This window comes from Solanum stenotomum, chromosome 4 (genome assembly GCF_019186545.1).
Source record: "Solanum stenotomum isolate F172 chromosome 4, ASM1918654v1, whole genome shotgun sequence".
In the NCBI taxonomy this organism is placed as follows: Eukaryota; Viridiplantae; Streptophyta; class Magnoliopsida; order Solanales; family Solanaceae; genus Solanum; species Solanum stenotomum.
This window is the reverse complement of record NC_064285.1, coordinates 1,794,630-1,806,049: the sequence shown is the minus strand read 5'-3', so window position 1 is coordinate 1,806,049 and position 11,420 is coordinate 1,794,630. Positions and strand designations below refer to the sequence as shown.

At 37.6% G+C, this 11,420-nt stretch overlaps 2 protein-coding genes across 7 annotated transcripts; both read right to left on the bottom strand.

Moving 5' to 3' along the window:
• Positions 1 to 1,333: 1,333 nt before the first annotated feature.
• Positions 1,334 to 3,298, bottom strand: LOC125862996 (pentatricopeptide repeat-containing protein At2g03880, mitochondrial). Its single transcript, XM_049543135.1, has one exon. It carries the CDS (start codon positions 3,296 to 3,298, stop codon positions 1,334 to 1,336), a length of 1,965 nt encoding a protein of 654 aa, XP_049399092.1.
• Positions 3,299 to 4,331: 1,033 nt separating this feature from the next.
• On the bottom strand, positions 4,332 to 10,856 carry LOC125862104 (cytosolic Fe-S cluster assembly factor NBP35). Of its 6 annotated transcripts, none has more exons than XM_049542099.1 (4): positions 10,755 to 10,856; positions 10,552 to 10,653; positions 8,106 to 9,062; positions 4,332 to 4,450 (listed from the first exon to the last, which is right to left on the bottom strand). In XM_049542099.1, the coding sequence occupies exons 1-3, from the start codon at positions 10,789 to 10,791 to the stop codon at positions 8,137 to 8,139; spliced, it is 1,065 nt and encodes a 354-aa protein (XP_049398056.1). In that variant the 5' UTR covers positions 10,792 to 10,856; the 3' UTR covers positions 4,332 to 4,450; positions 8,106 to 8,136. The 6 variants fall into 6 exon arrangements, with proteins under 6 accessions (XP_049398056.1, XP_049398061.1, XP_049398058.1 ...); XM_049542104.1 differs by having other exon boundaries at positions 4,332 to 5,014; positions 8,670 to 9,062; XM_049542101.1 differs by having other exon boundaries at positions 4,332 to 5,272; positions 8,928 to 9,062.
• Positions 10,857 to 11,420: the final 564 nt, after the last annotated feature.

The window sequence follows — 11,420 nt, the reverse complement described above, 5'->3', positions numbered from 1 at the left end:
TTAAATACAAAGCTTTTGAGCCTCGTGCAGAACTGGAAGGTGTTACATGCGTCAAATCCACATATCATGCACTCATTCTAATTGCTGAATCAAAGTTCTAGGGACAACAATAACAGGACCTGTCGTCCAAGCTGGGGCCAACAGCTACAAGCAATCAAGCTTTTCGCGATGAACTTCATTCAAGGGACTTACTTAGTTAGACCATTCTTGCGCCACATTCCAGTATCGTCTGGGTTTGGGACCATGAAAATAGCATGTGTGACCCTGGTATTAGACTAAATATAGACAGCAGAAAAAAACTGGACTACTCTGGTGAATCTCTTGCCCTTCTAGACCAAGCTAATTACCGACTCTTGAGCCACAAATATCAATGTTAAGGAGACCAAAATGGAAAACCTTGGCGGTCAATGCACATGCCAGTTACATAGAGGATGTACTCTTATCGATCCTTTCCTTGATAGATATAACCAGTTCAGCTTCAAAGTTTGCTATTTCCAAGATGGCCCTAAATCTGCAAGGAAATCATAGGAAACAAACATGTGGAAAATGAGCACATAGTTGCCTATATGGACAAATGAAGCTATAAATCTTAACCCTCATACAAACTAAACCACACAGTACAGAAATGGACTGCTATAGGATTAAACCACAAGCATATAAGCAAAGCATTTTCCCTACAGAGAAAAAAGATCAATACTCTGTAACACATCAATGAAGCATCTAATGAACCAAAGTAATGGGTGATATAATTACTTTGTAGATAAAGGAACCGTCTGAAGTAGATTGCATTTTCCGTCTGCAAATTGTCGCAGCAGTGCAATTATCCAATATAATCAGTGCTGTACCAGAATATCATCTTTGTCATCCCACCTTTTGACAACCTTTAGAGTAAGCTAGCTGATTTTTGAAGTCAAACAAATAATTCAAAGCAAAGGTCAGTTAAAAAATTTCAGCTTTCCCAATTTTACATTCTTTCTTGTATAGATTAAGAGGTCGTTTGGTAGAGTGTATTAGGAAAAATAATGCATGTGTATTACTAATACCTTGTTTGGTACTCTTTTCCAACCTATGTATAACTAATGCAACTCTATTGTGTATTACTAATACCATGGATTTCTAGGTATTAGTAATGCAATGGTTTTAATGCATGCATTAGCATGGTTAAAGACTCAATTGTCTCTTAAAACCTTTTTTACTACATCTGCCAGAAAAAAACATATAAAACATGAGAGGAAGTGAGTGTGATGTGTTTAACGTAGATAGTGAAGCTTATAAGTCTATCAAAAGCATATTACCTAGGTTGTTATCATACTCAGCTGTACTCCATTCCCTACTACCAATAATCTCCGCAAGAACAAATACCATCCTGAAAATGATGGTACCGGATTGGATCTCTTATGACAATGCTTCGACGCTCTATCTGTGCCAAAAGTTTCACAAATAAATGACAATCTCCACATATCCTGAGATTTTTCCTGATTCTAATGGTCTTCTCTCTAGACAGGCTCAGTACACCAAAGGCAACAGCTATTTTCTCACTGTGGTACAGAAGTGAGTCTTCCATCTGTTCATCTTCAAGATCTTGCAAGACAAAGTTTGTGTCTGGAACATATCCCACCTCCTTTAATCTCCAAATAATCTGATTTAGCTCTTCGTTAATTTCCTCCTTTTGTGGATGTGAGTTGTCTCCCATTATAAAAGCATGGATTTGTTTGTTTACTTCAATCCAGCTGCATCCCGGTTCCTTCTTCACTCCTCTTTCCTTCATGGACCTTCTCAAGTCCGTAACGTCTTCCCATTTTTGAGTACGCGCATATATGTTAGATAGTAATATGTAAGTTCCCGCATCACTTGGATCCAGCTTTATAATTTGTTTGGCAGCATACTCAGCTAAATCCATGTTACGATGTACTCTGCAGGCACCAAGCAATGTTCTCCATGTCACTGCATCTGGTTCACATTCCATTTCACGGATTAGTTTCACCGCTTCATCTAGCTTTCCAGATCTTCCAAGAAGATCAACCATGCAGCCGTAGTGTTCTCTTCCTGGATCAATACCAAAGAGCTTTTTCATTGAGTGGAAGTAATATTGTCCATCTTCTACCAGTCCTGCATGGCTACAAGCAAATAAAACTCCAAGAACAGTGATGTAGTTTGGTCTGATCCCTGAGACTTTCATCTCCTTGAACAATTCCAGTGCTTTTCTGCTGAAACCATTCTGGGCGTAGCCTATGATCATGGTGCTCCAGGAGATTACATCCTTCTCTACCATCTGACTAAATATTTGGTGGGAATCTTCCAAATTGCCACACTTGCAATACATGTCCAAAAGTGCATTATCAAGGATTAGGTCCCGCTTGAACTTGAGTACATGAACATGAACTTGCCTTCCAACTTCTAAAAGTGCTAAACTAGTACAAGCTCTAAGAGCACTTGTCAAGGTCGACTGATCAGCTGAGAATCCAACTCTCTTCATTCTTTTAAAGAGAGTCAAAGCTTCATCCCCATCACTGTTTTGAGCAAATCCACCAATAATGGAATTCCACACAACAAGATCGCCAGTCACCATCTCATTAAAAGTGCACATTGCACATTCGAGTTGACCCATTTTGGAGTAAACATCAATAAGAGCACTTCGGACAAATACATCAGACTCCAGACCAACTTTAAGTAAGCTACAGTGGAGCTGCCTAAGATTGGAAAGGTCATCACAAGCTCTCAGAACAGAGGAGTAAGTAAACATATTAGGTCTCACGCCATCTCTCATCATGAAGATCAAAAACTCCAAAGCCTTGTTATTGATCTTAGCACTAGAGTAGGCAGCTATCATGGTAGTCCAGGAGACAACATTCCTGTCAGACATTTGATCAAACAAAGCTTGTGCTTCATCCAACATGTTAAACTTCACATACATATTCATAAGTGTGTTAACAAGGAACGTTTTAGGCTCATAACCATTCGAGAACACATGTTGGTGGACTCGTTTACCTTGTTCCACCGCACCACGAGCCAAACAACACTTAATGAGTTCAGAGTAGGTGACAGCATCAGCCCATATCTTTTGAATTTGCAAGGCATTCAATGCGTTCATTGCCCTGGGAAGATCCCTTGCATAGCAGTAAGTAGTGAACTCATCGAGCAAATCACTACATTTGATTGGTACTCTCTCATTCTGCCACTGAATTGCTGCACCAGAGCAACAACGCAGATGCTGAAGCAGAAGTGGTGACAATGGACCAGACAAAACCAATCCGCGTACTGATATGACATTTTCTTTGAATCTCAATAAGGTTTTCATCTCATCTTATGCTGTAGGACTCTGAAGATTGAATAAAAACTAAACGATTTCAGTAAGGCAAATAGTAACTGCCTCCTTATTCTCTTCGAACATTCCAAATGGATAAAGAACAGATTTTCCCCCCTGTTTCAGCAAATTCATATAAGAGCAATAAATTCTCCAAGATCAGATTTTTTTCCCCTTCTGAGTGCTTAACCTTTACCCCTTTGACAATCAACTTATGTTCAACCTTATTCAATACAAAGAGAGAAAAAATTGATAAACTAATTTTCTTTGGAGCATATAATCAAATAGTTTATAGGCATAGTAGAGATTAACAAATCAGAAAAGATATTGTCCTCACACTTCACAGAAATGAAACAGTCATACAGGGATTCAGTGTAAGCACTTTCAAGATTTTGTTTGTTGAAACTATGAATGTAATCTGATTCAAAGCAATCTCCAACTACCGCCGCTATTTGGAGATATTGAGGAACAGTTTTTTGGGACGATGAACATAAATCATGTATTAGTAACTTCGAGAAAATGACAACAATGGTCTATTATGTTTGGGATATGTTTAAAATAATCCCTTAAATATACTTATGAACAGTTTGGTCCGATTGAGTTTTTCATAAGTTAACACTTTTGGTCTCCGTCGATCATAACAAAAAATTGTTCTTATTTCGATTATCTTGATCGAATCAAGTTGCTCATGCTTTAACTAACTAATTCGTGAAATGGAATGTGAACCAGATGCAGTGACCGTGGACCAACATGCACACAACAACTAATCAACCGTATCTGTTATCTTCCACCAGCATAAATATCGAGTAAGTGCTGGTATAATCATGCACAAGGTCACATGGGATGGCTACTCAAGTTTGGCCTAAATTGGCTGTGATCAGTACCACCAATTTGTTCCAAAGAGTTAACTCCATAACAACCAGTAATCACTTAACACTACTAAAAGCACACATCAAAGCTCCTGTTGGAGTGGAAAGGAAAATTTCACAGCAGTCAAACTGAACTGAAATGTATACGCGAAAACGTGTCCGTTAAACAAATCATCGTATAAAAATCAGTAGAAGCTGTATAATACATTCATACTAAAAGCTCTCCCTTATGGAAAAAATGTTGGTCACAAGCACCCGGAATTTAATCAGAGAAAGGGTACAGAAAGCCTAGAAAAAAGTACTAATAAATACTATGCTCCATTCTCTGTTGAGATGTTTTTCTCAGCCAACATCTTTTCTATTATCATCTTGAGCGCAGGGGCACTTGCCTGGCATTTATCATCTGAAAAGCATGATCTTCCTTCTTCGGCTGCTTTACATAGCTGAGGATCTAGTGGTACTTTTCCAAGAAACGGGACACCCATATCGTTGCACATCTTTGCAGCACCTCCGCCACTGGTATCAAAAACTTCAGTACAAGCAATCAAGTTCAGCATTTCTGGGGCGTTCTCTCTGATATAAGACATGGCCCACTCGGTCATGTCTTTCTGCTCCCCAGTCTCTGTCGTTCTCGTGAATTTGAATTCTGAGAGTGGCTGGGAAAGACCACTCATGTTCTCAACAACGCCAAGAACCTCAACCCCAACTTTCTTGCAAAAACTAACTTCTTTCCTTACATCTATCAGGGATACCTGTTGTGGGGTTGTGACTATAACTGCGCCATCTATTCCAGTTGCTTGGAGGAATTGAACGATTGAAATATGTTCATCTGACGTCCCAGGTGGAGCATCAACCACAAGGAAATCAAGCTCTCCCCAATAAACTTCTTTGAGGAATTGCTTAATTAGACCATTCTTGCGAGGCCCTCTCCATATGACAGCTTCATCAGGGTTGGGGAGCATGAAACCAATTGACATAACCCCAAGGTTAGACTCAACGTAAATAGGGGACCATCCAATATTACTCTGGTGAATCTCTCGTCCTTCGAGACCAAGCATCTTTGGGATGCTCGGGCCACAGATATCAATGTCAAGGAGACCTACTTGAAAATCCATAGCTGCCAATGCAAAAGCAAGTTGAGCTGAGAAAGTACTCTTACCAACTCCTCCTTTGCCAGATAAAACCAGTATCTTGTGCTTCACAGTTGCCATTCTTTCTACTATTGCAACCAAGTCTGCACGAAACCATCAATACAAAACCATCGAAAATGAGCACCATGTGGATAACATTGATAAATAAAGCCTATCTTGCTACTACTGTACCGCAGGTAAAAATAATTAAGGGGAAACCAACAGCTGGAAAATACTACATGTAATGAAACTCAGATATGTCCCAACTTGGTAAATTAAATAATCTAGTTAGTATTACACTATCGACCACTTTATCATATCAATTCTTGACAACCTAGCTCTCAGTATCAAACAAATTATCCATTAGAAAGTGCAAAACTTTCCTTTTCTACTCGCTACAATATAGTTTTTTGCTACTCATTGCAGTATACTATACATACAAGAAAGAGCAACTTGAGTTACATCATATCTACACAAAATCATCAGATCAAAATTAACATACCAAAACAACAGTTCTAAAATTAGAAAAGGTAACATTGAAATGGAAGATATATGCCTCTACCTGAGAGGNACAAGAAAGAGCAACTTGAGTTACATCATATCTACAAAAAATCATCAGATCAAAATTAACATACCAAAACAACAGTTCTAAAATTAGAAAAGGTAACATTAAAATGGAAGATAGATGCCTCTACCTAAGAGGTGCTTGATTTTATTTAGAGATTCTAGTGTGTGAACATTAGCACATTAGTCTCTGGAGAAGATGATCCTTTTTTCCCTATTCTGGATTAACAAAAATGAGTCACGGAAACAGCAGTATAATTTTGTTGTTGCTCATTCTACAACGATTTCTTAAGAAAAATAGAACAAAATAGACTGACTTCAACTTCTTCCTGAGTTGGCTTCTTGCTGCGGAGACTAAAAACTCCCATCCTACCAATCATCGCAAAGCATGCACTTTGAAGCTTTGTATACATCTTTTCTTTCCTTTTGTATATGACATGCCAAGTTTATCTTTTTCTCTGAACTATATGTTAAACATTCTCTTTTCTTCCTAGTACTCATTCCAAGCTAATGCTTTAAACTTTTTAACTCATTCCTAAGTTAATGGTTTTATTAAGATTCCAACATAACTAATTTAAATATCCATCCTTTGTGCCTTTATAGGTACTTCATGAGCATGGTTATAGCCAAAGACCCTTAGGACTAACCACAACCTTCCAAACTCAAGGATAATATGTTCACCTCTCTAAGCTTCTCCACTCAAATACCAGCTTTAGTTTACATGTTCAATGCCCAAACATGCAACCTAAGTTCAAGTCCCTCAACCTTTGCCACTTGAACTAAGCCCGCGGAGAGAGTAGAGTTCGAATTCATCAAAAGAGTAGATGATCTCTTCTTATTTGCAAGGATTGACTTTATGTTAAAAACCATCACCTTTTCTTTGTTTATATCACCGAGACACCCTCAACCAGACGTACCTCAGGAGCACCACCCCCATTCAAATCAAAATAGATCAAGCACCTACGACTAAGGGGAATGGAATGTTGGCCATAGTGTGAGAGAATCTTATAATACGAGTGCAGAATTACCCGTTACACATAAGAATTGGAGTATACTATACACAAGCTCAAGAACACAAAAAAAGAACTCAATAACATCCTACAGTCACAAAATTAACACCCAATATCACAAATATAAGAAAAACAAGCTCAAAAAAGTATCTTTACACACGAAAACAAGCAAAACAGTAACCTGGGTCAGGTCCTTTAGGAGCAGTAGCACAAATTTCTTGATTTGGGCATCCTTCACAAGCATCAGATTTTCCTGCTGTTTCAGATTGTGGACCTGGGCAATCTGAAATTTTAAAAAATAAGCTTAAACAGTGAAATCAAAGAATAAAGATGCAAGCTTTAAGGTTAAAATCAAGAATCTACATACGTTCAGGAGCATTCTCTGGGATTTCACCGTTTTCCATCTTCTTCAACTAGCACAACAACAAATTCTAAATAAAAATTTAAACTTTAATAGACGCTAAATCAAGAGTTACAGATTACCAACTATTGAGGTTTCAATTGATGCGGCCCTTTGAGGTTCAGAGAAATTGCTGTAAATTTGTCTGTTAGGGCTACGGAGTTTTATCAAAAAAAGAGATAATAAGGTTTTAAACCGCCTTTGACTTTTATTTTTTGTTTATTTAGTTCTTTGCTCCATGGGTTAGGAACAAGTTATTTAGAATTAATTATTTTTAGATTGTTATTTCAATTGCCATGTTGGATAATATAATTATTTTGGGATAACTAATTCGGGAAAAGTTATTCTCTAATCGTATCTTAACTATTCTTAACAGAACATGAAACAAACTCATTCTAAAATTAATTAGTTACGAGTTTTTAGTACTGTATTATTGTTTTATATATATATGATAAAAGTAATTTTCTTTGAAGCATATAATCAAACAGTTTATAAGCATAGTAGAGATTAACACTTCAGTTTGGCCTAAATTGGCTATCAGTACCACCAATTTGTTCCAAAGAGTAACTGCATAGCAACCAGTAACCACATAACACTACTAAAAGCATAACACATCAAAGTTCCTGTTGGAGTGGGAAGGAAAATTTTGCAGCAATCAACCTGTTCGTAAACGCGGAGGTGATAGATAACATCCTCCACATTATTCAGAGTCGATTTCATAGAGGGAACATGTCCGTTTAACAAATCATTGTATAAAAATCACTAGAAAAAAAGCTCACTTACGAAAAAATGTTGGTCACAAGTACCCGGAACTTAATGAAAGAAAAGGTAAAGAAAGCCTAGAAAAAAGTTATAAATACTATGCTCCATTCTCTGTTGAGATGTTTTTCTGAGCTAATATCTTTTCTATTATCATCTTGAGCGCAGGGGCACTTGCCCGGCGGCATTTATCATCTGAAAAGCATGATCTTCCATCTTCGGCTGCTTTACATAGCTGAGGATCCAGTGGTACTTTTCCAAGAAACGGGACACCCATATCGTTGCACATCTTTGCAGCACCTCCACCACTGGCATCAAAAACTTCACTACAAGCAATCAAGTTCAGCATTTCTGGGGCATTCTCTCTGATATAAGACATGGCCCATTCGGTCATGTCTTTCTGCTTGCCAGTTTCTGTCATTCTTGTGAATTTGAATTCTGAGAGTGGCTGGGAAAGACCACTCATGTTCTCAACAACACCAAGAACCTCCACCCCAACTTTCTTGCAAAAACTAACTTCTTTCCTTACATCTATCAGAGATACCTGTTGTGGGGTTGTGACTATAACTGCGCCATCTATTCCAGTTGCTTCGAGGGATTGAACGATTGTAATCTGTTCATCTGACGTTCCAGGTGGAGCATCAACCACAAGGAAATCAAGCTCTCCCCAATCAACATCTCGGAGGAATTGCTTAATTAGACCAGTCTTGCGAGGCCCTCTCCATATAGCAGCTTCATCAGGGTTGGGGATCATGAAACCAATTGATATAACCCCAAGGTTAGACTCAACGTAAGCAGGTATCCATCCACAATTACTCCGGCGAAGCTCTCGTCCTTCGAGACCAAGCATTTTTGGGATGCTGGGGCCACAGATATCAATGTCAAGGAGACCCACTTCAAAATCCATAGCTGCCAATGCAAAAGCAAGTTGAGCTGAGAAAGTACTCTTACCAACTCCACCTTTGCCAGATAAAACCAGTATCTTGTGCTTCACAGTTGCCATTCTTTCTACTATTGCAACCAAGTCTGCACGAAACCATCAATACAAAACCGTCGAAAATGAGCACCATGTGTATAACATTGATAAATAAAGCCTATCATGCTACCACTGTACCAAAGGTAAAAATAATTAAGGGGAAACCAACAGCTGGAAAATACCGCATATATTGAAACTCAGATATGTCCCAACTTGGTAAATTAAACAATCTAGTTAGTACACTATCGCCAACTTTATCATATCATTTCTCAACAACCTAGCTCTCAGTATCAAACAAATTATCCATTAGAAAGCGCAAAACTTTCCTTTGCTACTCGCTACAATATAGTTTTTTTGCTACTCGTTGCAGTGTACTATACATGGAAGAAAGAGCAACTTGAGTTACATCATATCTACACAAAATCATCAGATCAAAATTAGCATACCAAAACAACAGTTCTAAAATTAGAAAAGGTAACATTGAAATGGAAGATAGATGCCTCTGCCTGAGAGGTGCTTGATTTTATTTAGAGATTCTAGTGTGTGAACATTAGCACATTTGTCTCTGGAGAAGATGATCCTTTCTTTCCCTTTTCCGGATTAACAAAAAAAAAGGTCATGGCAACAGCAGTATAATTTTGTTGTTGCTCATTCTACAACGATTTCTTAAGAAAAATAGAATAAATTAGACTTCTTTCAACTTCTTCTTAAGTTGGCTTCTTGCTGCAGAGACTAAAAACTCCCATCCTACCAATTATCGCAACGCATGCACTTTGGAGCTTTGTATATCTCTTTTCTTTCCTTTTGTATATGACATGCCAAGTTTATCTTTTACTCTGAACTATACGTTAAACGTTCTCTTTTCTTCCTAGTACTCATTCCAAGCTAATGCTTTAAACTTTTTAACTCATTCCTAAGTTAATGGTTCTATTAAGATTCCAACATAACTAATTTAAATATCCATCCTTTGTGCCTTTACACGTACTTTACGAGCATGGTTATAGCCAAAGACCCTTAGGACTAACCACAACCTTCCAAACTCAGGGATAATACGTTCACCTCTCTAAGCTTCTCCACTCAAATACCAGCTTTAGTTTGCATGTTCAACACCCAAACATGCAACCTACGTTACAAGCCCCTCAACCTTTGCCACTTGAACTAAGCCTGGGGAGAGGGTAGAGTTCGAATTCATCAATAGAGTAGATGATTTCTTCTTATTTGCAAAGATTGACTTCATGTTCAAGGGTATGTTAAAAACCATCACCTTTTCTTTGTTTATATCACCGTGACACCCTCAACCAGACGTACCGCAGGAACAACACCCCTTTTCAAATCAAAATAGATCAACGACTAAGGTGAATGGAATATTGACCATAGGGTGACAGAATCTTATAATACGAGGGCAGACTTACACGGTACACGTAATAATGGGAGTATACTATACACAAGCGCTCACAAAATTAACACCCAATATCACGAATATAAGAAAAACAAGCTCAAAAAAGTATCTTTACACACGAAAAGAAGCAATACAGTAACCTGGGTCAGGTCCTTTAGGAGCAGTAGCACAAATTTCTTGATTTGGGCATCCTTCACAAGAATCAGATTTTCCTGCTGTTTCAGATTGTGGACCTGGGCAATCTGAATTTTTTTTTAAAAAAAAAAAAAAACATAGAAGCTTAAACACTGAACTCAAAGAATAAAGATGCAAACTTTAAGGTTAAAATCAAGAATCTGCATACGTTCAGGAGCATTCTCTGGGATTTCACCGTTTTCCATCTTCTTCAACTAGCAAAACAAGTTCTAAATATGGGATAAGTTGATAGTAGTATTCCAAGGTTTCGATGTTAGGGCTATGGAGTTTTATAAAAAAAAAAATAAGGTTTTATACTGCCTTTGGACTTCTATTTTTTGTTTAGTCCTTAACTTGATGAACAAGTTATTTGGAATTGTTTCAATTACCATGTTGGATACTATAATAATTTTGGGATAACTAATTTGGAAAAAGTTATTTTTAATCGTGCCTCGACTACTACTAACAAAACATGAAACAACTCATTCTAAAATTAAACATATAATTAGTTACGAATTTTTAGTACTGTATTATTGTTTTATATGGTATAGTGTATGTCCATTTAAATACACAGTTTTATGAATAAATTTGTAATAACACAGAGAGCTTACAAGTAGTACAAGTAACTTTTTTTGTTTACTCGATAGCACATTAGCTCACATGCATTCTCAACTAATTCCGCAATGCATCTACTACCTCCGCCCAATATAAGAACTGGATGTAACTCGATCCACCTAGACTTGAAAAAATAAAAGCAGAAAACTAATAATACAGCCTCCACAATCCTCGTGATTCACTACTCATGAACCACTAGGTCACAACCTTAGACGATAAA

Excerpts from the sequence above, each read along its gene's own strand:
- LOC125862996 (XM_049543135.1), bottom strand. The coding sequence starts at position 3,298 with ATGAAAACCTTATTGAGATTCAAAGAAAATGTCATATCAGTACGCGGA.
- LOC125862104 (XM_049542099.1), bottom strand. The coding sequence starts at position 10,791 with ATGGAAAACGGTGAAATCCCAGAGAATGCTCCTGAAC. Across the intron at positions 10,654-10,754 it reads CCCAGAGAATGCTCCTGAAC|ATTGCCCAGGTCCACAATCT; the intron begins GTATGCAGATTC and ends AAAAAAATTCAG. Across the intron at positions 9,063-10,551 it reads TCCTAAAGGACCTGACCCAG|ACTTGGTTGCAATAGTAGAA; the intron begins GTTACTGTATTG and ends GGTTTCGTGCAG.